Source organism: Heteronotia binoei, chromosome 3, assembly GCF_032191835.1.
Source record: "Heteronotia binoei isolate CCM8104 ecotype False Entrance Well chromosome 3, APGP_CSIRO_Hbin_v1, whole genome shotgun sequence".
NCBI classification, from domain to species: domain Eukaryota; kingdom Metazoa; phylum Chordata; class Lepidosauria; order Squamata; family Gekkonidae; genus Heteronotia; species Heteronotia binoei.
Window position 1 is genome coordinate 84,799,994 of NC_083225.1, and position 25,618 is coordinate 84,825,611.

A 25,618-nucleotide genomic window follows, 5' to 3' on the forward strand; every position below is an offset into this window, starting at 1 on the left:
ATAAAAATAAAAATTCACTATATAGCATCATTCTTTTGTAATCAGGGGGCAGATCAGACTTCAAAAGGCAGACCAGCATTGCCACAAACCTGCAGGACCAGGAACGTTGTTATATTTTATGCTATGGAAAAACTCCCTTTCCTCAGCCTAAAGGTGAAGCAGCAATGCAATTTGGCCTTTGTAATAAGCAGAATAAGGCAGAGGAATATGGAAATTAAATCAGTGGGCATCCTACTAATGCTGGTCCTCTAGTGTGTGTAGTGGTTAAGATCTGGAAAGCCCTGGGTTCAAATCCTCACTTGTGCAATAATGAAAGCTTGCTGGATGACCTTGGCCAGTCATACTCTCTCAGTCTAAACAACCTCAGAGGATTGTTGTGAGGATAAAATGGAGCAGAGAGGAATGATACAAGCCACTTAGGGTCTCCATTGGGGAGAAAGGCAGGGTATACATTAATTAAATAAATAAAATAAATCATCCACAAATTTTCTTTTGCATGAATTTGCTCCTCTCTGGTACATTTAACAACCAATCCCATTCCATGTTAGTGAGGTAGTAGCATGACAATTTTTCCACAAGTATTTATATAACAAAGCAATGCACAAGATTAAAAGACAAGAACAGTGCAAGGCTTCCAATTGATCCAAGCAGAATTAAATCAATTGATTCTGCTGTTACTGTGCAGATTATTAAAATTTATGATAGCACAAGTCATCTGCTCTATAGCATTATGATTTAATGTACATCATAGATATTGCTAATGAATAGGAATCTGCTTGAATAGACTATAACTCTTTTCATGTTAAAATTTATTCAGAAAAACAATATATAAAATATGTCAACTTTTTGTGCTTAAAATAAAAAGAGGACCACTATAGCACTTAACAAATAAAATTAAAATGTCTTCTTAAGCTTATAGAACAAGGTATTCAGATTCTTGAAGTAATATCCAAATTCTTGTCCACATCACATTAAAAATATCAGCCAGTGATCTATTGCACTACTAAGCAAAGTTAAATGATGTTTTAAGCGAAGCACTAAGTTTAAAGTTTGAGTCCAGTGGTACCTTTAAAACTAACAAAGTTTCACTCAAGGTATAAGTGTTTGTGTGAATGCTTATCTTATATATATAAAACGCAAAGCATGTTGGCACTTTCTGGCTCTCCCATTGGCTGTGGTGTGCATTCCATTAGCCATTGCCTTTTCAACCACCACTCAAGTTCCTTTGTGTTCCATGGATTGAGTCTACTCCTCTCTCCTGCCTGCTGTCGCCTACCCACTCTCTGACAGACAGGGAATGAAGGTAGTAATGTGACTAGGCAGCAAGGTCTGGCCCTGCCAGGAGCATTTCCTCAGAGGCCATGGCAGCTACCTCTTTCCTGTCACTTACTCCCTCCCCTCAGCCTGGCTTCAGGACAGATGAGGACTGGCCCACTGGGCTGTTGTTAGACAATCAAGCTTGGTTCTGTCAGTAAAGAGAGAGGTATCAGCTGAATATAATGCCATCGAATCCAAACTCCAAAACAGTTATTTTCTCCAAGGGGCGGGTGGGGGGGGAGAGATCTGTTGTCTGGAGATCAGTTGTAATGCCAGGAGATCATCAGGCTCCACCTAGAGGTTTGCTACCCTAGGCCTACTGTTCAGTAGCAGCCCTTCTATGACAGCCAGTGTGACATAGGAGTTAGCGCTTCAGAGCAGGGTCTGCCAGACCTAGTTCTTGCTGTGGAATTTGACTAGGTGATTTTGGACCAGGCATGACTTTCAGCCTAACCTACCTAACAGGGTTGTTGTGCAGATCAAAAAGAGGCGAGAATGATGTAAGCTGGTTTGGTCCTCACTGTGGAGAAAGACTGTTTTTTCCTAGGTGGAGGCTGCAAGAGGAGATGGAAAGCTGAAAGCTAAAGTCAGAGGGGCAGATAAAAATAGGCTGATAGTTGGCTGAGGAGATAGGGTTGCCAACTCCAGGTTGGGAAATTCCTGGAGATTTGAGGAGTGGAGCCTGGAGAGGGTAGGGTTTGAGGAGGAGTGAGACCTCAGACAGGTACAATGCCATAAACTCCATCCTTCAAACCAGCCATTTCTTCCTGTGGAACTATTTTTGCCAATCTCCAAGTGAGAAGGCAAAAAAAATCAAAGGTTTCTGTGTACCAGCCTCAATAAAGAAACAAACCTTTAGAAAATCATAGTGTAATAAAGTAGAAAATTAAGCCTAATATAATATGAAATAAAGCTACATATTAACTTTGGAAATTAAGCGACAAATAATGGAAAAAAAACCACATCAAACTCATCACAAAAAAAGGAGCTTCACATAGTGAGAAAAACCACCTTTTTATACAGTCCATACAAGTCCAATAAAGAATGCAAATCCAAAATTTCCAGTCCATTAATAATAGTATGAATCTTCCAATGAAATTTCCAAATGCACTGAAGCATAAAATTTCCACACAGCTATGCACAGGAGATATTTAGTGGACAGGATAGTACTCCATTGTCCCCATTTCACAATTGCTTCTTCTCTAGCTGAATCTTTCACATTCAAGACATGGCAAGAAAGCTTCAAAGAACTGAAGTGCAACAGATAAAATCTGTCAAGATTTGAGGGGTGGAGCCTAGTGAGGGTGCGGTTTGAGGAGTGAGGCCTCAGACAGGTACAATGCCATAAACTCCATCCTCCAAACCAACCATTTCTTCCTGGGGAACTATTTTTGCCAATCTCCAGATGCGGGCTGGAGATCACTCAGAATTATAACTGTTCTCCAGATCGCCAAGATCAGCTCCCCTGGAGAAAATAATGACATAACTGGAAACAGAAGTTTTGAATCAGATGCATTGATCTGAATTTGAAACATATGTACTGTGTTTCCGTGAAGCAGCATCAGTGCAAGAAAAGGCTGTAACTGTATTGTAACAGAAGGAGGGTTCCTTCTAGAGTAGAGACAAGAGGAATGGGCTTGAGGCATTAGCCCATCAGAACATTTTTTGAAAGCTGACCTCTTGTAGCAGACCTCTTGAGAATGATACAGGAGAAGGAAATGCATGGTTGGATATAATGAATGTTTCTTGCACTGCACTTAATAGAATCTATATACAAACTAGAGTGTGAAAGTGTAAATTATTTTCCAGGGATTTATGACATTGCTTTCTCTATTTACACCAGAACCTGTTGTATAGTACTGTCCCCTGGAGAAAATGTCTGCTTAGCAGTGTGGACTATGTCTCATTATACTCTGCTGAGGTTGCTTCCCTCTGGCTTTGGTCCCCACTGTGGATAAAGACTGTCCTTTCCCTAGGTAGAAGCTGCAGGGAGGGGGGAGATGGAAAGCTGAAGTCAGATCAATTCCCCTACAGAAAACTGCCAGCTGTGGTTGGTATAGATGCTAGCCCAGTTACAATCAGAAAATATTGTGAACCTACCGACTTTGTCTGCTGACCACTGTGTAACTCAAACCAATAGATAATGGACTAACACTGTCATAGTGACACAGCGGCTGGCCTTGTGGTGTAGCCGCAGCACAGGATTGCTCTGTCCATTATGGATAGTTTCAGACTGATTCTGCCCATGGAAGTTGCCAGGGTTCTCAGGAATCTGAGAGTCACCACATGCTCTGGACCCATGCCATCCTGGGTAAAGGTATCAAAGCCATTAGCGGAAATTATTAAGTCCTTTCTATTTGAAGGGACTCTCTCTAGACCTCTGAAGAATTAGATCTCAGACCAAGTTGTCAGAATGATACTTCTCCCTAACCATATTCTAGCCTTGGCTGCAGACAATCTGCAGTGGGGAGAAGAAAAGGAGGTTAAGCTAGGCTTTTGATTACCCCCCTCCATTTACTGGATCTCAGCAACACTGGAATGCAGCAAACTTTCCAGGCTGGGAGATCTAAAGAACCCAACCTCCAGAGGATCCTTGAAATCAGCAGAGAGTCTGCTCCTGATCCCCACTCCCCACAGGCCATTTTCAACTAACAGTTTCTGTGTGAACCATACTTCATCTAACTTGAGGACTGAAACTCTGTTAAGTAAACAGAAATTCCACAACTGTGATATATAAACAAAGTAAAATGGTTATATGTGTATATTCTTGTTAAATGGCATTTTCAAAGATTCTCTATTATCTTGTAGAAATACATCATAAAAACCATTCAGCTACTTACCTTGTGTTTGTTTGAGTGGAAGCCAGAAAACAGACTCCTTATTGATGGAATGGTGAAGGGCAGAATCACTGGGAGGATGTGTGACATGCTCCTGTTCTAATGAGGAAAAAAAGGAAATTTTTCTTACACTTCAATGTCATATTCAAGGAAAGGAATTCACTAGAGGTTGAAATGTGATCAAAGACTGTTCTGCTGTAAGAACTGATGAATGCTCTTCAAAGTATACTTTGAAATAGGAGATGACAGTTTTTAAGGTGTCTCTGAATATTAATTGCTGTCCTTTGCATGCCAAAAATGACTGTATATACACTCATGGAATCCTATTAAAATTCTATGGAATAAAATAGAGACTATCATTTTCCCCAAACTAAAGAAATGCTCATTCTGTAAGGAGATTTAAAGCAAACTAATAAACTTCAACATTTTATACAATTTCATTCTGCATTCTGGAGATTTATGATGCAAGTCCTGATACAACAAAATACTAGGTTTTGGATTTAGTGAGATGCTGACTGTATTCCATGGCAAGAAGACATATAAGAATAAACCATATAATCTCTCACATAGTTACAATTATATTTCATTTTGCAACATTGAGATGACCAGCAAGTGGAAGGTGATATTTTTGTGCTGATGCTTTGAAATTCCTGCAGATTAAGATGCTTATCAGGAAATACTTTGTTGACTGAAACAAGTGGCCATTATTACTGAAAACTAAGTACCATTGTGATTGCTTTGAAAATTATTGCTGAAATAAAACATAGCCTTCAAAATCCACATTTGAATATAGCTATTACTAGATTTCCTTGTTGAAATGTGCCAGTTCCAGAACTGGCATATATTTTCAGGACTGGAATTGACCTTTGAACTTTAACAGTCATGATAAAACATCTACTTGTCAGTCATTCTGTTTTCTAAAGGCTGTATTATGCATACCAATAAAAAGGGTAACGTTAGGGTTTAATAAAATATTTTAAGCTAGGAGTAAGGCTTGTTGTGAAGAAAAACACAACGGGCTCTAGATCGAGGGTCTGGGCAGATGTCCGCCACCCTTGCTGTCTTCCCACCCACCCAAGTGATGGCATTGACTCCCCCCCTCTCAAGGGAAGCTAATTTCTGCCCTCTAGAGAACAGCTGTAATTCTGAGTGATCTCCAGTCATTCCCCAGGAGGAAATGGCATTGTACATGTCTGAGGTCCTATCTCTCCTCAAACCCCACCCTCTCCAGGCCCTATTTCTTAAATCTTCAGGAATTTTCTAACCTGGAGTTGGCAATCCTATCTCCTTCCCTTTATCTCCCCTCTAACTTCAGGCTTAAGAACATAAGAGAAGCCATGTTAGATCAGGCCAATGGCCCATCTAGTCCAACACTCTGTGTCACACAGTGGCTTCCATCACCTTCCCCTTCCCTGCAGCTTCTACATTGGAAAATGACCATCTTTCTTCTCAGTGTGTGTGGGGGGGGGGACCAAAGCAATGTACTTCATTCTCCTATCCCCCCTTTGATCTGAACAATAACCCTGTGAGGCAGGTTAGGCTGGAACTGTGACAGGTCCAAAATCACCCAGTCAGCTTCCACAGCAAGAACCTGGGTCTGGCAGATCCTGCTCTGAAGCCTTAACCTTAAGCCTTCTCTTATTTGATTGTTCAATACATCTAAAGATAAAATAAAAAGTAGAGGGGACAGTGGACAGCCTTGTCTTGTACCTTTTTGAATGTTGATTACATCTGTTAGTTCACTGTCACCCTAGCCTTTTGAAAGGAGTATATTGCTTCTACCGCTTTCAAAAAGTTTTCATCACACTCCATACCTTTCAGTTGCTGTAACATAAAATGCCAACGAAAATTATCAAAAGCCTTCTCAGCATCTAGACAAATTAAAGCCAGTTGCTTCTCTGGATGATTCTCATAATATTCCAAAATATTACAAACAGTTCTAACATCATCTTTCAAACATCTTTTAGGAAGGAATCCTGTCTGATCATAGTGTATTATAGGTTGTAAAACTTTCTTCAAAAGTTGTGCCAATATTGCAACAAAATTTTTGAAATCCACACTTAAAACAGAAATTGGACAATAATTTTTAATGTATTTCAAGTCATCTTCTTTCGGAATCAAGGATATTGTAGCTTCTTGCCATGAAACTGGAATTTGGCGCTCCTTTTGAATCTTTTCAATAAGACGTTTAAATGGTAAAAGTAAAGACTCTTCATAAGCTTTATAAAATTCTGCAGGTAATCCAACTGATTCTGGAGATTTACCATTCTTTGGAGATGTCATTGCCTCTCCAAGTTCCCTTATTGTTATTGGTTCATTCAGAATTTTTTGTTGTTGTTCTGTAAATTTGCTAAGATTATTTTGATTAACATATTCTTCTAAGCCTATTTTATGAGCTTGCTTGTCTCCATACAGTTTTTATAAAATTGTTCCACAATTTGACGTATTTCTTGTTTTTGAGTTTTCTCTTTGTTATTCTCATCTCTCAATATCGTAATTATTCTTTTGGCCTTTTCTTTGCTCATCCTATAAGCCAACCACCTTCCAGGTTTATTAGCATGTTCAAAATTTTTTTGTCTAGCTTACCTTAGTTTAATCGCCACCTCTTCCATGAGAATTAAATTCAATTTATGTTGTATTCCTTTCACCTTTTTTTTGGAGTTCATATTTTATTGGTTGTTTTTTAAGATTCTTCTCAGCTTCTCCAGCTTGTGACATTAAATTTGGAAATTTTCAGTTCTTTCTTTCTTTTTTTTAATATTATATCTGATTGCAATACCCCTATAAAAGGCTTTAACAGTGTCCCAAACTACTTGCATCTTTACCTCTTGTGTTATGTTCTGTTTAAAAAAAGATTCCATTTCTGCTTTGGATTCTTTAAGAAAGTCTTTATCTTTCAAAATTGAAGTATTTAACTTCCAAGATCTTCTCATCCATGGGCCTTTTAGCTTTATCATTACAGGGCAGTTTGACCCTTGTTTGGATTTCTGTATCCACTAAACCTTTGATCAAACTTGCAGAAAGCCAACACATATCGATTCTTGACCAAGTTTGATGACTAGCTGAGTAGTAAGTAAAATCTTTGGAGTTAGGATATCTTGTTCTCCATACGTCCACCAAGTCCATTTCTTCTGCTAATTTCCAAAAACTTGTTGGTAGCTGAAGAGCTTTACTTTTCATCTGTTTGTACATTTTTTTATCCAGTAGCCTATCAGAAACAGCATTGAAATCTCCTATTAAACAATATTCTACATACTCTAGATTTGATAATTTAAGACGCAAATCTTGAAAAAATTTCTCTTGATGATCATTTGGAGCATAAATGTTTGCTAGTAATTTTTTTTTATTATCTACTGTGATCTCCACTAATAGAATTCTTTCATCTTCAGAAGCAAATTGCAATTGTGGATTAAATTTATCCTTAATATATATCGCCACTCCCCTTTTCTTCTTGTACATATCCGTTGCTGTGAATAAATTACCAAGTTTTTTATTGGTTGATAATGGTGTTGATCTTTAGTTAAGATATGTGTTTCTTGTAAGCAAATTATGTCCATTTCCATTTTTGCCAAATATCTAAATGTCTTTCTCCTTTTGGCAGGAGAATTAAGTCCATTCACATTAATTGAAATTATTGATGCCATTATGGGTTTTGCTTATCATTATCTTTCTTATCTTTTTCTGAACGTTGCCTTGTATGGTATCTTCGTGGTTCATTTGGGTCTTCTTTACCAGAACTTTCTTCCTCCTCCTCTATATCCTTTTTTTCTTTACCTTCCTTTTTGTTCATTCTTTCCAGAAAGTTCTGGGCTTTGAAAATGGAGTTAATCCTATATCTGTTCTCCTGGTACGTAAAAAAAAGACCCTCCTGCATTAGTCACATGTAGGGTATTTCTCTTCCTTTAAAGAAATGTTAATGCTTGATATTCTCTCCTCCTTTGTCTCACAGGCCACGGAACCTCTCTTAGAATCTTCACCATATTTCTAGCTATTATCATAGGTCTATCTCTTACTTGTTTCAAAATGTCATCTTTAGTCTTCTTTCTTGTAAGTCTCAAATGTACTTCACTAGGTAGTTTATTTCATCTGGTATAACTCTATGGCACCCGCCTAACTTGGTCAAACTCTTCTTCCATCCTCTGAGGAGTCACCTGTAAGATTTCAGCCAAGGCTTCACTTAATACTTTCTGTAGATCTTCATTTTTCTGTTCTAGTACATTTTGAAACCTCAACATGTAGGTGGCTTTGTCTACTTCTAGCTGCAGAAGTCTAGAGTCTTGTAAGCGCTGTTCTTTTCCCAAATGTTCCACCTTTTGGATGTTCTCCGTCACCTGACCCTCTAATACTTTTTAAGGCTTTATTGGTCTCAGCTATTTGTCTACTATTCTTCAAAAGCTCTTGTTTAATCTCTGCCATCTGTTCACCAATATTGTCTACTTTACTTTTCAGCCGTGTTATAGCAGCCATTAAAGTAGTTTGCAATTCTTTCATATCTCCTTGCATAGTTGTAAATTTCCCTGGCCTGGGTAGAGTGCTGGGCGAAAGAAATGGTGGCTTGCCTTCTTCGGTCTCTTTTTTTTTTTGACAGGTTCTTTGGGCACAGTCCCAGCTTTAGTTTCCATTCTTCTTGAATTAAGTACACTCACAGCCACAAGTTCAAGAAAGCCTCTTCAACTTTTTGTTTTAAAAACTCTATGTTCCTGTTTACAACCGATAGGCTAATCTCCTCCAAACACTGCCCTTATTATGAAATAGCTCTAAAAAGAAAACAACCTTCTAGCTTCTATCAACGATTTGTGGTAGCCAGAAACAATGTTAAGAATAACAGTAAACACAACTTTTCAGTTCTCCACACTAGATAGGCAATGGACAAAATACTCCAGTTCACTCCAAAAACAGGAATTCACTGTCCAGTGTCTTCCATCAAAGTTGATTCAGATGCAGTTCATTTTACCACCACAACGTTCAGATAATTCCAAAGTTCAGCAGCTGCAAAGTATCAATTTGTAATCCAGGGCTAAATGCCCTATTTGTAATCCCAAAATGAGACCCAAAATTAAACCATAAACCAATATTCCAAACCAAGGGTAGAGAAATCCAGCAAACCCAAAACCAAGGAAAAAATAATAAAAAATGGTAAAAATAGGAAAAAATAGGGGGAAAATCCCTTATTTAGTGATACACAAACAAATAAAAAATGGAAGCTGCATAAAAAGAAAAATCCAAACCTCAAAATATTTAAACCATGTCCCCCAAAAAAATCCAACCACAGATGAACAAAAGGCAAGAAAAGGGGAAAAAAACAGCTTAAAAGGTTATATCCAAATCATCCACCAAAATAGCTAAAAATCCACCAAAATAGCTAAAAGTTTGTAAAGAAAGTCTTCTTACAGCCAAAGATCCTACAACGGCTTATGTCAATATCAGGTACCCACCAGCTTTTAAGAATTCACAGCCATGTAAACTTGACAGCAGGTATCTTTCCCCAAATCCAAAGCATTTTTTCTCCCCCAGAGGGGTTTAAAGTAGCTCAGTTATATTCAACCATCAAGTCTTATAAAGATACAAGTTGATGTATTCTCATGCAGGTATTTTCAACAATCAGGTTATGCAGAAACTTTTGCAAGCCTTGAAAAAGAATAAGGGAGAGTTCCCCCACACCATTCTCAGTCTTTTGCCTCACTTAAAATCTGCTTCACTCCTGATTCTCCTTCTCCTGCTTCTCAATGATATTACCCATCCAGAAAATAGTATAAAAAAAAAGACACTTTCAGTAGAGAGAGCAATGTCACTTGTCTTGAAGTCACAAAACTTGAAGATCCAGAATGTAGAGTGAATGTAGGGAAAAAAAGAAGCCGGTGGCTGATCCTCTTGCCATTTAAAATGGCGCTCAGGGTGATGAGGCTAGAGAAAAAATGGGATCGGGGAGCAGCCATCTCCGCCTACATCCCCGATCCACCATCCAGATTTCCCTGCCTTCTGGGACCCTTCCTGGGCCCCAGAGTCGAGTCATCCTTCGGGGCGACCCCTCCTCACAACGATTTAAAAGCGGCTCGGGACGCAATTGTCCAAGCCATTTTCAATGCCGTGTCGCCGAAACCGGAAGTGATTTCTGAATATATGCATTCTCCAACTCACCTGGATCTCTGAATATTTGTGACCTAACTCATGTGTACAAGGCACTGTACAAAGACACAGACATATTCTTATCTAGTCTTTTCATAGTGTGTTGCTCTTGAATTACTGCTAGTAAAAGTTTTACGTTCTATAGTATTTTTTAAAAAAAAAATCATACCCCAAGAACCCTTATTTTTAGAGAAATTATAAGCATTTTCCTGAGAATTCCTGATGTAACAGACAATCTGTTAAAATCAAATAAAAATATCCATTGTGTCTTGAAATTACTTTTGCAATATAAGAACCTAACAACTCTGCTGGATCAGACCAGTGGTCCATCTAGTCCAGCATCCTGTCTCACACAGTGGCCAGCTGGTTCCCCCAGAGGGCCAACAACAGGGTGCAGAGGCCGAGGTCTTCCTCTGATGCTGCCACTTGGCACTGGTATTCAGAGGCTTACTACATTTGAATGTGAAGCTCCCCTTTAGTCACAACAGCTAGTAGCCACTGATAGATCTATCCTCCATTAATCTATTAAATCCCTTTTCAAAACTGTCTATGCCTGCACTGCATCCTGTAGGAAATACAAATAAACACTATGATATACATTAACACATTTAGTGAAACTTTCTACAATAATCATATAAAGCTTTCATCACATTATAGAGAAATACATACTTATATTACAAAGAGAACTCCATCCTCATGATGTAACAAGAGGCTAATAACTTTGAAGAACATACATATACTCCTGAAGAAGACTTGATGAAATGAGCTTACATCCAGGTGCTCATTGTGACCAACTGTATCAGTCATTTATGATGCCTAGGAATCTCATTTCTACAGCACAACTCAAGCATATGTTTACCCAGTCAATGTGAGAGTAGTTGAAGTCGCCTAGTATCACAATATTATCTGCTTTAGTCACATTCTTTATTTTCTTCTCAATCTCAAAATCAGCCTCTAGGGTTTGATCGGGGGGTGGGGGGCAGTAGTATACCACCATTTCAAGTAACCTTTAAGGCCCAGTATTTCCACCCATATGACTTCTGCTGGCAAGTTTATTCCCCTAATGTTGTCTAACATCTGATTCTATGCACTCTGCTGGCAACACCTCCCCCAACCTCTTCCTCCCAGTTCTGCCCATGGAGTTTATATGCAGGGATGATTGTATCCCATAAATGTCGCCCCATTCTGCCATGTTCTGAGATATCCACTATATCTAAATTTTCATTTAGCACCAAGCACTCCAGCTCCCCCATCTTGGCTCAGAGACTTCTACCATTGGAATATATATCTATCTGTAACATGTTTCCCTCTCCAGTAACCCTCACCTCTCTTGGCCTCATTGTCACCACGTATGGCCCTCCTATGTCACCCTACCTTTACGCCCAAGTTCTATTATTAGCTCTGTCAATATAGTGTTCACACCATTGTCCTATTGAACTAAATTGTCCTGAACTGGAGGTTCTCTAGCCCTTGTCAGCTTTTCCCTTGGGTTTAGCTTATAAACTGCTCTGCTGCCTGTTTGATATTAATTTCCAGCAGCCTGGTTCCCTTTTGCTTCAAATGAAGCTCATTTCTTTTGTACAGGTTTGGTTCATCTCAGAAAGTTCCCCAGTGCCTAACAAATATAAACCCTTCTGCCCAGCACCATTTTCTCAGCCATGCAATGAAACTCCTGATCTGTGTTGGCTTAGCTAGCCTAGCGTGCGGAATCAGTAGCAATTCTGAGAATGCTATCTTTGAGGTATCGATCTTTACCTTACTGCTTAATAACCTAAATTTTTCCTCTAGGACTACACAATAACACTTCCCAATGTCATTGGTGCCAACATGCACAATGACTGCTGACTATCAGCACTATCAATATAGCTAGACCAGGGGTGGCGAACTCATTTGTTATGAGGGCTGGATCTGACATAAATGAGACCTTCTAGGGACAGGCTGTGGCAGGTCGGGCTGGGCCATTGTGTACCTATTTAAGATTAGGTAGCAGAGATATACACTTTTTAAAGGACACAGACAAACATGACTAAAGATTTTTTAAAAAAAACCTTAAAATAAAACATGCTTAAAACATTAGCACTTGCTGGTCTTAAAGGTACTTTCTTTGTATTTCTCCCATGGGATCCCATGGGCAAAGGAAGCTCTGGCTCTTTCCCTCCCTACCCAGGGGACTAGGAGGAGGAGGAGGAGCCTCAAGCAATGGAGAAAATCAAGGTTTTGCTCTGTAGCTCCTGTTGAGCAAGCCTTGTAAGCTGAGATGCAGAAGGAAGCAAGAGAGAGGGAGTAGGAAGGAGACAAGAGCCAGTTGCTTGGAGGTCTGATAGGAGCCCTCCGGGGGCCTGACTTGGCCCCCGGGCTGCATGTTTTACACCCCTGATCTAGACAGTGCATGATGCCCAATACCTTCACACCAGCTAGACACAAATTGCCATGCAGTTAAAACACCTATCACAGACCCCCCTCTATATTCCTAATAATTGAACCACTCACTACCAACCTCCTCCCAACCCTAGAGGGATCTTCTTGGTACAAGAGGATATTGGCCTGTCATCCAAGAAAAGGGTCCCTTCTAAGGGATCACATCCCTCCTTCTCAGACTAATACTTTTGACCTTGAGGCTCTGAATCTCAACAACGGCAGAAGAGTTATCAGCACAGGGATGGGACTGTTTTGGTAAGTCCCTGAAGGTCTTTTCCCAAAGCTCTCTCTCTGCCATAGCTTCTTCAGGTCAGTAACTCTAGCCTCAAGGGAATGAACCTTCCTCCTGAGAGCCAAGAGCTCTGTGCATTGAGTAAACACCCATGATTTCTGCCAGTGGATAGATAATCATACATGTGGCCAGGGCTTTGGTTTTTTTGAGCAAAAATGCAGTTCCAGCTGGCTTGGTATCAGGGGGTGTGGCCTAATATGCAAATGAGGTCATCCTGGGCTTTTTCTTTTTTAAAAAAGGCCCTGCATGTGGCATATCCTGAAAAACACTGGATAGTCCCCACTTGCCTGCTGGCTTTCTACCTTCATAACTGGTTTAGCCATTTAAAGGCGTTTTAGAGTGAAATAGGGTATGGATTTGCATAACAAGAAATATGTCAGCTGTTTAAGACAAGAACTATGCTGATTTAGGCTTCATGTTATAACAATGTACCAGCATATCTTGTCCAAGTAAAAACTAAATAAGAAAATTATGGTTACAGCTCTGCTTAAGATCAATATTTTAATTAATTCATTCAACTGTAGGTGAAAATAATTTGCTATTAATTAAGATATGCATTGGATTAACTGGCCTGTGATATTTCTAATGCCATATAACTGTAGGAAAACAGAAATTTATATTAGATTGCTATGAATTCATGTTTAGTTCCATTAAATTTTTCATCTAAATTAAGGTTTGCCCAGGGAAGCGAAAGAGCAGTCAGAAAACATTTTGAAACTGACATTTAAGCAAAATGGCAATTTCACCATGGAAATGAGGTAAGTTACTATGTGTTCAACTTTGTCTTGTAAACACTGTTAGCTGTAGTAATCCAAAGGATGAAGCAACTATTGTGCTGTGACAGCGAACAACCTCAGCTAAATGTCACTTCAAATATTGTTATAGAGGTAAGTTTAATGTTTAAGATACATACAAGAGTAGATAAAATCAGATTTCCAAAGAAAAGGCAATTACCATTCTCATTCTCAACTGATTAGTAATTGCACAGAGACATTAATCATTTAGTTCAGCACAGCTTTTTATTCATATGCATAAATTCTAGTTGTACTTTTTAATGTATTTTCTCTCAGTGACGTATTGCTACTATGTACATCTAGATTTATACAAATAAATATATTTAAATGTTAGTGTATGAATGAATTTACAATTTCTAAATGGTATGTGGGCTACAAATCATAGAGGCAGTCTGTCAAAAGTTATAGTAAGTAGAATGTATGGATCATGTATTTTCAGTCACTGGAAGCCAGATATTGGCATTATTGCATTGATATTATTGCATATCTGTTAACTATATATATCAGAGGAAATCCAAGACAATATAATTTTAACAACTTTTGTGATAGGATCACTTTTTCCATATGAAAGCTTTCCAAGGTATCTAACAACAGAATGTTCTGGATGCCCACAATAAGCATATTTCTTTGAAATGTCAAAATCATGCTACTTGATCATATCATGAAATAATTTCAATATAGCTAAAAAAAGAAGGAAGACATTCCTTCTTTGGATTGGATTTCAACCAGAGAACACAGAATCAACTAAAACCTTTGCAAACCCCACATTACTAGCCAGGATGAAAGAGGATATTATAACAAAAGGAAAAAACTGTATACAAGTAATAACTGTTGATATAAGTCTTGGCTTGCTACTCTATATTTTGAAACAAACAATTTATTATCAATATTATTGACAAAAAAAAACACTACATACTAGCTGCCAGATTTTAACAACATTGGCAAAATTACAATAGAGGGTTGATGTTACAGCAACAGCAGCAGCAATGGATTGCCTAGGTAACTATCCATTTCATTCACCTTCTTCAGGCTGCAGTACACTAGGTAAAGCCTTGAATTCAATGATGGAATACCCAGTATTCCCTTCAGATTTATATTTAGACACTCTCCAGCTTTTACAATTGTTGTATAGACAGTTGCAGTTGGAGCCTCAGAGATCAACAGACTTCCATTAGGGGTTACCCTTTGTCAGATTCAAAATGCCTCTGTGCTTCTCTTCCTTAACAAAACAATGAGTGAAGGGAAAAGGTACAGCAATATCTGTCACAGAGAACCCAGTCACTGCAACATGCCTGCACTAGAAACAAGACAAAGGACTCAGGTAGGAAATATCTGTCTTAAAATATCATAGAGGCATGAGATCATAGAAAGTCATGTGGTCACTAGCCTTTGGGGAGAGAGGATGACTTAGGTTTGGCATGCAGAATGTCCCCAGTTCAGTCCCTAGATCTCCAGTTTTAGGTAATATGACAGATATAAGAGAACTCACACTTGCATATTTACTGTTTTGACAAGCTAACACCCATAACTTCTCAGGGAAAGATGTTTTCTGTTAAGTGCGCTAAACTTGGCAAATGAAATTTGTATATACTAGACAGTACACAGTATAATATATGTGAGATATTGAGCTACTGGCATAAGGCATTCAATACAGATATATACGGTTCAAGACATTTATTCACTATGCCATTCTTCAAGGGCCAAACAAATATAATTTTTGCCAGGAAAGGGCCAGTATGATAGCTGGGGCAAGATATAAACTAGGCATTTCCTTCTTAAGCCTTTTTACCTCTATTCATCTCTAGAGAGACAAAATTTCCAGAAATTTTGAAGCAATGGGAAATTCTTTCCCCCCATTTTGTTCAGAGAAAAACAGAAATTCTGTGAAAACTATACACAATACTTACTTTCCTATAACGCCTGAACTCATACTGCTTTTAAAACACAAATGCCACATTTATAAGTTAGACTGCTTCCACACACAGATGTAAAAATGCATCCCCACTCCAGATGCAGAGTCCACACCTACAAACTTCACCCAGTCTCCCTTTTCCAGCTAAGCAGAGGCACAAACTGCAGTGCAGGGCAGCTGTGAACAACAACAAAAATTGGTAAAGGACTACAGGGGAGGGACACAGAGCTAAGCTCCACTATAGCTTTAACCCATCCCCAGACAGGAGAATCTACAGGGCCCACCAGGAAATCTAGGAGACAGAAACAGTTACATTGGTGTGCAACATGACAAAATGATGTCACTTCTGGTTTTGTGTTGGAGGTGATGAAATGTGTTGCACAGATGCCAGCAAACCCTCTCCAATATTTTCTCCACTAGTCTGAGAAGTGGCAGAATTCCACTGACCTGCCACTCCCCAGCTGTGAGCCTTCCCTGAAGGTCTTCTTTTCAACTGATTAATGGAAGTTTTCTTTTGAGCACACTCAAAGAGGAAAGCCCTGGGAGAACCACAATGGAAAGAGCATGGCATTGTATGGATGCCCCCTTTAAAACTTCAAGCATGCTGCTAAATCCATCTGTAGAAATAGTCTTAGTTAACTTATATGTACACTATTGGATACATTTATGAAATAGAAAGTTATAATGCTTGGTTTTCTACAGAATTTCAAATATACCCAAGTACCTGAGAAGAAACTGCAAACTACTGCACCCTATGCTACCTTTGCATATGTATCTTAACATTTGTCATCTGGGAGGTAGGACAAAATAAAAGTTCAAGTAAGAAAAATGTTGCAGTCAAAAGTATACTATTTGGGCAGAAATAATGGCATACATTCACATTAGGACTACACAAAAATTTGCATATCAAATTAAATTTCGTAATGCTGAAAACACTGAATTCTAATAGTATCATCAAACACATATTAAATGTTGCCAGAATTATTCACATTTAGGCAATGCACATATCCTTGAAAATATGCTGCATACGTCTATAAGTTTTATTAAAATATTGTCATACTGATTGTCTTGCATAAGTGTTCGTGATATGTATTCTGAATGGCTGAAAGCTTATGCTGAAAACCATTTCACTAATTCCCTGGGACGGAGACTGTGCTGGTCGCTCTCACAGATGACCTCAGAAGGCATCTGGATCAAGGCGGGTCAGCACTGCTGTTGCTCTTAGATCTATCAGCAGCATTAGACACGGTTGATTATGACCTAATGACCCACCACCTTGCCGATATTGGAGTTCAGGCGGTAATCTTATAGTGGTTTTCCTCCTTTTCCCATGGTCGGGGGAAAAGGGTGGCACTTGATGAGCAGACCACCCTGTGGCATCCTCTTGAATGTGGTGTGCCTCAGGGAGCTATTCTCTCGGTCATGATGTTTAACACCTATATGCACCCCTTGCCCAGATTGTTTGAGGTTTTGGGTTGGGTTGTCACCAGTATGCAGATGACACCCAGCTCTATCTGTTGATGGACGGCCATTCAGACTCCACCCTAGATCATCTGACCAGGGCCTTAGAAACTGTGGCTGGATGGTTACAGTTAAACTAAAATGGAGGTCCTGTACTTGAGCCACGGGGGGTTAGAGTCAGGCATCCAGCTCCCAACCTTGGATGGGCATCTCTTGTGCTGGTCCAGAAGGTGAAGAGCCTGGGAGTGATACTGGATGCCTCACTTTCCATGGAGGCCCAGATCACAACATTTGCTCGATCTGCCTTTTACTATCTTTGGCAGATTAGACAACTAGCACCCTTCCTGTACTCCCAGGATTTAGCTACAGCGATCCATGCGATGGTCACTTCCAGGTTGGACTACTGTAACTCACTCTATGCAGGCTTGCCCTTGAGGCTGACCTGGAAACTCCAGCTGGTGCAAAATGCAGCAGCACGGCTCGTAATTGCATTGCCTTTATGGGCAAGCATTTGGCCAGTGCTGCACCAATTGCACTGGCTACCAATAGAGCACTGGATCCACTTCAAGGTTTTGGTCTTAACATTTAAAGCCTTACACAGCCTGGGACCAACATACCTGTGGGACTGCCTCTTCCCATATGCACCCCAGAGATCACTGCATTCTGCTTTGCAGCATCACCTGACTGTCCCTGGCCTGAAGGACGTTCAATTTGCCTCAACCAGGGCCAGGGCTTTTTTGGCCTTGGCCCTGGTCTGGTGGAATCAGCTCCCTGTGGAGATCTGGGCCCTACCTGAATTAATGCCATTTATTAGGGCCTGCAAGATGGAGCTATTCCGCCGAGCCTTTGGTTGAGGCAGTGGATGTCCTTATTTCCATCTGCTTGGCCTCCATTACCTGTCATGATGTTATCTCATTTAAATCTTATCTTAATCTATTATTCCATCTCTGGGCCTACTGTTGTATTGATATATATAATGTGCCCAATTGGAAACTGCTTTCTGTGACATATATGTTGTTTGTTTTATTGTATCCTATGGTTTTAGCTAGTAGTTTTTAATTGTTTTAACTTTTGTTGCTATCTGCCCTGAGCCCACTCATGGGAAAGGGTGGAATACAAATTAACATAAGAACATAAGAGAAGCCATGTTAGATCAGGTCAATGGCGCATCCAGTCCAACACTCTGTGTCACACAGTGGCCAAAAAATTTTATATTATATATATATATATATATATATATATATATATATATATATATATATATATATATATATATATATATATATATATATATTCACACACACACACACACACTGTGGCTAATAGCCACTGATGGACCTCTGCTCCATATTTTTATCTAAACCCCTCTTGAAGGTGGCTATGCTTGTGGCCGCCACCACCTCCTGTGGCAGTGAATTCCACATGTTAATCACCCTTTGGGTGAAGAAGTACTTCCTTTTATCCGTTTTAACCTGTCTGCTCAGCAATTTCATCGAATGCCCACGAGTTCTTGTATTGTGAGAAAGGGAGAAAAGTACATCTTTCTCTACTTTCTCCATCCCATGCATTATCTTGTAAACCTCTATCATGTCACCCCGCTGAATGAATGATGAGTGAATGAATGAATGAATCAGCAAATATTTTCTAGGAGGTTTTCTTCAGCGTTCTTCCAAATTTCCCAGTTTTTCCATTAGAAAAACTGAAAACAACAAAAAAAAATTTCCTGGCTTCCCTATACCTATTTACTCTGGCATAAGATCTGTGGACAGCTACTCTTTAGACTCCTGTCTCTTCAATTTAGAAACAGGTCCAATTTATTAACACACCTTTCAGCAGACTGTAATCTAGTTGTGGATATTTAAGGACAAACTACTAGATATTACAGAATCCTATGATACTTCCTCCCCCATTTTCTAAGTTAATCCTTAAAATATGAGGCTTACTGACTCATCACCAATGGTTTGCATGTTGTTGGTGTTAGGATAGTCAGGTCTCTTGAAGTTGATGGTGGGGGGATGTTCTGGGAGCTGGAAGTGTCCTTGTACAGGGGAGTCGAACTCATTTGTTATGAGGGCTGGATCTGACATAAATGAGACCTTCCAGGGACAGGCTGTGGCAGGTCGGGCTGGGCCATTGTGTACCTATTTAAGATTAGGTAGCAGAGATATACACTTTTTAAAGAACACAGACAAACATGACTAAAGATTTTTTTTTTAAATAAAAACTTAAAATAAAACATGCTTAAAACATTAGCACTTGGTGGTCTTAAAGGTGCTTTCTGTGCATTTCTCCCATGGGATCCAGGGAACTGGGCAAAGGAAGCGCTAGCTCTTTCCCTCCCTCCCCAGAGGACTAGGAGGAGGAGCCTCAACCAATGGAGAAAATCAAGGTTTTGCTCTGTAGCTCCTGTTGAGCAAGCCTTGCAAAGCAAGCTGAGATGCAGAAGGAAGCAAGAGAGAGGGAGTAGGAAGCAGACAAGAGCCAGTTGCTTGGGAGCCTGATAGGAGCCCTCTGGGGGCCTGATTCGGCCCCTGGGCCACATGTTTTACACTCCTGTGTATAACATCTCAGCATCACCGGCCTAAATCACCGGTGTTGAAGCGGTGTTGTAAGAATAGCGGTGTTGTAAGAATAAAACAAAAGGAGAACAATACAAACCACTTTGGGTTCCTTTATGGGAGAAAGTCAGGGTATAAGTGAAGTAAATATGTAGATAAGTAAAACGGTCCACAAAGTTTAAATCGTACATCAATATCCATCTCATAAACACTAAGGTACCAGACAGAGTAACCAGAATAATTTCTGTAAATATTTTATTAAATCGTTCTGCAAAATTTTGTCCATTTAAGCATCTCACTGTCTTAAATTTCCGTGAGCTGTGTACATTATTTCTTTGGGAACTATACTGCAGACAAACTTTTTACCTAGACTAATTCCGGGAAACAGTTATAAATAAGCATATTACAAGTAATACTTCAATACCTTCGTACATCTAAATATGCCATCTGGAACAGTGTTTATATTTAGAAATTACTCTGTTTGCTCCTTAAAAAAGTTTTGCTGCCGTGTAAATCAGAAGACACACTGACTTGAATGCTAAGGTAGTGCAAAAATATGCCATTTCCTAAAGGAAGCAGAATGAAATAGTAACACATCTCTATTGAAAATGGGGTCATAAACCTGCATGCTATAAAGAATTCCTACTGGTAATTTCCTAACCACATTCATGATTTAAATTTATTTATTTATTTGATTTATAGACTGCCTTCATGTATTTGTATTCAAAACCTACAAATAAAAGTCCTAAATAAAACAAGTGGATGGAGCCTTAAAATCCAATGTTCAAAGGATGGTGGGGGAAGGGAAGCTTTAAATGTATCTTTTAAGAGAGAGAAGCATGTTATCCAATCAAGCCCCCTGGCAGAAACACATGCAGAAAACTCTTGCCATATAAACTGAGAATGCATTCTGGAGCACATGCACACACAAACACTTCTGTTGCTGTGCATTGCAAGGAAAAGTGATATGAATGGGCAAGCTATCTTTCAGGAAAACTTATCAGCCATCACTGATGTTCTAATGGGAGAAACTAAAGAATTCCAGGGATGCTCAGAACACACCAGTTATTTATTTGCAATTTTATAAACTGAGCAGATGCTATGTAGGTATAGAATCAGACCTCAGATTCAGCAGGAGTTCACAGGAACATAGCTCCTGAACCTTTCTGAGGATTCCCCCTCTTCCTTCCCTCTTCTACCTTGTCCATTGAATAATAGATGCGGCTGCATAACAATCCCTGGATTAAAAGAGTGGGCAGCCAGCCAGACACCAGGGGCTTTGCTACACCTCCAGCAGCCCTCATTAACCCCTGGAGAAGCCTGCACCACCCTTTCTCCATTTATGTGATTTTGGATGGCAGGTGGCTTGCTGGCCTTTGACCGAGGGGCGGGGGGTGGCCCAGGAGAGCCCCAGGCAAGCAAGGCCTGCTTGGGCTGGCTGGATCTCTAGCAGACCAAGCAGGCCTCGGTTGCCTGGGGCTCTCCTTTCATGCATCAGGTTGCTTTTAGCTGGGGGGGCGGCATATGCTAATGAGGGACGGGGGACGGTGGCTCAGGGGAGGGACGGTGGCTCAGTGATAGAGCATCTGCTTGGTAAGCAGAAGGTCCCAGGTTCAATCCCTGGCATCTCCAAAAAAGGGTCCAGGCAAATAGGTGTGAAAAACCTCAGCTTGAGACCCTGGAGAGCTGCTGCCAGTCTGAGAAGACAATACTGACTTTGATGGACCAAGGGTCTGGTTCGGTATAAGGCAGCTTCATATGTTCATATGTTCAATGAGTTATGTGAATGAGCTCCACCACCTATTTTTCTACAAAATAACCCCTGTATAGAATCTTAGCAACACCAGGTCCTCCCCAGAAACCCTTTTAGTGGCTCTGCAAGACAACTTCAGGTTATTTATTTCTGTTTTCATACACTGTTCAGGTAATTTATTCAAATATTTACACAAAATGTTTGATGTTGTACTGCAATAAAGCATGGTAATACAGAGAAAATATGTATGCACAGGAAAAGCATGGCAAGGGTGATCAGTAGCTGAAAGTGAGAGACAGTTACTATGACAAACAAACAAAGGGAAACCATTAGAGCAGGGATCACCAACCACCGGGCTGTGGAGCGAGGCAGAGATGCCACTCCGCCCCCACCCACCCTGGATCTGGGCAGATAAAAGAGGCAGCATGGCCTCATGCTGAGGCAGGGAGGCAGCCTTGGAGTGAGGCAGAGCAGCCCTGCTACCCCTTCTGCCAGCCCGGGACCGGGGTGGATGAAAGAGGCAGTGTGGCTTCACTCTGGAGAGCCAGTTTGGTGTAGCGGTTAAGCGTGCGGACTCTTATCTGGGAAAACCGGGTTTAATTCCCCACTCCTCCACTTGCAGCTGCTGGAATGGCCTTGGATTAGCTATAGCTCTCGCAGAGCTGTCCTTGAAAGGGCAGCTGCTGTGAGAGCTCTCTCAGCCCCACCCACCTCACAGGGTGTCTGTTGTGGGAGAAGAAGATACAGGAGATTGTAAGCTGCTCTGAGTCTCTGATTCAGAGAAAAGGACAGGGTAAAAATCTGCAGTCTTCTTCTTCTTCTCTTTCATTCATCCACCAGAGACCCGGGCCAGCAGAAGTGGCAGGAGTGCTCCAACCTTACCCTATCCCTCATTTATAGACCCCCCCCCACCAGTCCGTGGAAATATTGTCTTCCAAGAAACTGTTCCCTGGTGCCAAAAATGTTGGGAGCCACTTCTTTAGAGGAGCCAGTTGATACAACTGGACCTGCTCCACCCTACCAGTTAATAAGGTTTCATAGCTTGTATGCCTGGTCTCATTGCAGTTGCATTCTTTAGCCAGAGCCGGCTAATGAATAGTGATGAACAGGCTGAACCCCCATCTCATATATCACAGGTTGCCGAGCTGAAGACACACTGATGGCTTGAGTTCACCACCTCCAATTATCTATGAAAAAACCTATTGGGTTGTTTTAGGGACTTAGAAGGTCAATAAGAGTTTCCAGCTCCCTGGAAGGCACGAGGGAACACATGCCCCAGTCTTTTGTTTTTAAAAGGGCCAATCACATGATGTCACTTCTAAGGAAAACTCAGCAAAGTCATAATATCTCTCTCATAATCAGTGATTTCTAAACAGGACTGATATTTCTGGATTCTCCCCAGAGGTACCATTATTCTATTCCCTACAATCATCCCCTAATGTCCCCTCCTCCAGTGTTCTGATATAGGATTGCCAGCCTCCAGGTTGGGCCATGAGATCTGCTTTTACAACTGATCTTCAGGTTGCAGAGATCAGCTCCCCTGGAGAAAATGGCTGCTTTGAAGGGTGGACTCTGTGGCATTGTACCACACTGAAGCCTCCCCAAACCCCACCCTCTCCCAGATCCACCCCCAAAGTTTCCAGGAATTTTCCAACACAGACCTGGCATCCCTAGACGGTTACTGACCCCCCCTAATACTGACCTCAGAGGCAAGCCATTTTTGAATACAAGAGGTGTTTTAATAAAAACAACCAAAGACAGTACAAATTTACAAGTGGTATCTTATGTCCTTTCTGTGTCTGGGAGCTCCTGAAAGCAACAAACATAGCCAAGAGTCTTGTATCACAGGTCCACTCTGTGGTCTGACCTACAGTGAAGTTTTCTTGGCCTTCTTCTGCCCACCTTTCAAGCTAATTTAGCCTGAGTCAAGTTTGCCAGGCCAAATAATTAGTAACACCTGGTGCTCATACACCCCTCTGTCAGGAGGCTGAGAATAACCACTAATAGACAGCCCTGCTAACAGCTGTATGCCATAGGAAAACATTCCAAGGGCCAGAACAACAGCTACTTGACAACATCATCTCTATGCCTTCCTGAGATTCTTGCACATTTCTGTTGTTTCTTTCCTGTAAGCCTTTTCTTCATGCAGACACATAACAGACCATTAGGTATCTATTATTTTGAATTTAGTACTATACAATGATAAAAGAAAATTAACATACCTGTTAAAATCACATCTACCAGTACATCTTTAAAAGTAGGATTTCTGAAGGTTATTATGATCGAAGAATGATAACCCAGGCAAGCGCTTACATTCGCTGGTTCTTGGAGCTTAGGAATCAGACCAACACCAGACAAGAAAAACACCCACTCTTCAAGCTGAAGAATAAAAAGAGCTCACATTTTAAATTGCAGTCACTTCCTCCCCCCACCCACCCATCATTAGATTTGTAGAACAATGCTAAACAGAGTTGGATTCTAAGTTCTCTGAAGCTGATTGACTGAGAAGGTGTAATTGTGCTTAGCACTATAGTGTCACAGGTGAAATGAAAGCATGGTGGCCCCAGTCAAGTAGCTTTGGTTCAAATACTGGAGCCCAATTCACATTCAGATACAAGAATGGGCCATCGCTGAAAAACACTCTACATTCACAATCCTATCAAAATTTTTGAATTGCTTTGGATTATGACCACTTTATGCAGTTGTCCATTCAAAGACCACTTAAGACAATGATGATGAACATAAGTAGCTGGTTCATTCAGCTGGATTATACTGTTCCCATGATGGAGGAGTATACTGGCCATGCAGAGGCCTGGTTTGTACAATTCTTAGACCTCAGGGGAAAAAACTACATGAATCAGGTGTCATATCTATGTCATATGTTACATTTCCCCAGAACTCTAGATCTAATGATCTTCTGTTTTAATTTCATTTCTTATTCCATAGACATAACGTAATAACAGAACTTCTAAATTTATCAGCACTATACAATTGTATATTTGTTCAAAGGAAGAACTTCAGTTGGTTAACAACAACAAAAAAACACCTTTTAAGTTTGCCAGCAGTGTGGATAAGAGACAACCAAAAGATAAACACAAATAGGATATAAAACAGGAAGCTTAGCTCTGCCATAGCTTCCATTCACTTCATTAAAGTTTGTGTGGGAACGACAGGTAGATAATAACCTAATTCTGATATAGTATATACATTTTAAATGACTCTCATTCCTTTGGTAAGAAGCCAATGAATAAAGCATTAGAGGAATACAACCCAGCTAGCTTATTGACTAGACCTACTTAAGTTTACTGCATTTCAGCATTATTCGAAGCAAGATATTAAACAGGAAAGTTTAAAAGAATCTATGCAAAGAATACTGGACAAGATCTAATAGATCCTGCTCACCTGTAACAGTGTTCAGTATTATTAGTCTCAGTCCATTATGTATAGATGTTGTAGGTTTACTAGGAGAACTGGCTAAAATAAGGTATATTAACATCTTCAGTTACCATTATATTTAACTTGGCATTTCAGTTGTGCTGTCCCAACAAAGTTAATTTCAGTGATCAAAAACAAGAGTAAAGTGATTATGGACTGAGCTCAAATTCTTACTGCAGACAGTTCTTTGCATAGCTTTAAACTAGAAACAAATGAAGCAGATAATAACCCACAGTGGTTTCTCTCAATTCGATGATGAGGCACAATCAGAAACAGTTAAGGCTTGTCTTATAAGTGCTGTCATTAGTTGATTTTAGATTAGTCAGCTACTCAGCTATAAATGGCTTAAAGTGCCAGTTCAGAAGCATTTAATCAGTGAAATCAAGGGAAGAAAATCAATGCCATTTTTAAGGATAAAAGTAGGCCACATTTTATACATTGTAAAAAAGCTCTGAAGGCCTTTGTCCCTCTCCCTCCTAACCCAAAACTGGGCCTTGGATTGTCAGAAATAATAAGACAATGCTAGGTAAAAATACATTCATCTAACTCTGCAGAAATTAGGATTCCAGAGATTTTGCTTCAAAATTCTGACATTAAAATTTGCTCCAACTAGGCTTCCCACCCACCCCCACCCTGGCGGGGGACGCCCGAATTTGCAGCCTCCTCCCCTGCTCTCCAAAAATCTGGAAATGGGGGGTGGGGGTGGGAAACGGTG

General features: G+C 40.2%; 1 protein-coding gene across 1 annotated transcript in view; it reads right to left on the reverse strand.

Annotated features, from left to right (window-relative positions):
- Positions 1-25,618, reverse strand: part of CFAP47 (cilia and flagella associated protein 47) — a 536,960-nt gene that overhangs the window by 103,414 nt on the left and 407,928 nt on the right. The window contains exons 56-57 of the mRNA XM_060234105.1: positions 23,691-23,847; positions 4,158-4,253 (exon numbers count right to left, since the gene is read on the reverse strand). Coding sequence (XP_060090088.1) covers positions 4,158-4,253; positions 23,691-23,847 — 253 coding nt within the window. The remainder of the gene's footprint in view (positions 1-4,157; positions 4,254-23,690; positions 23,848-25,618) is intronic.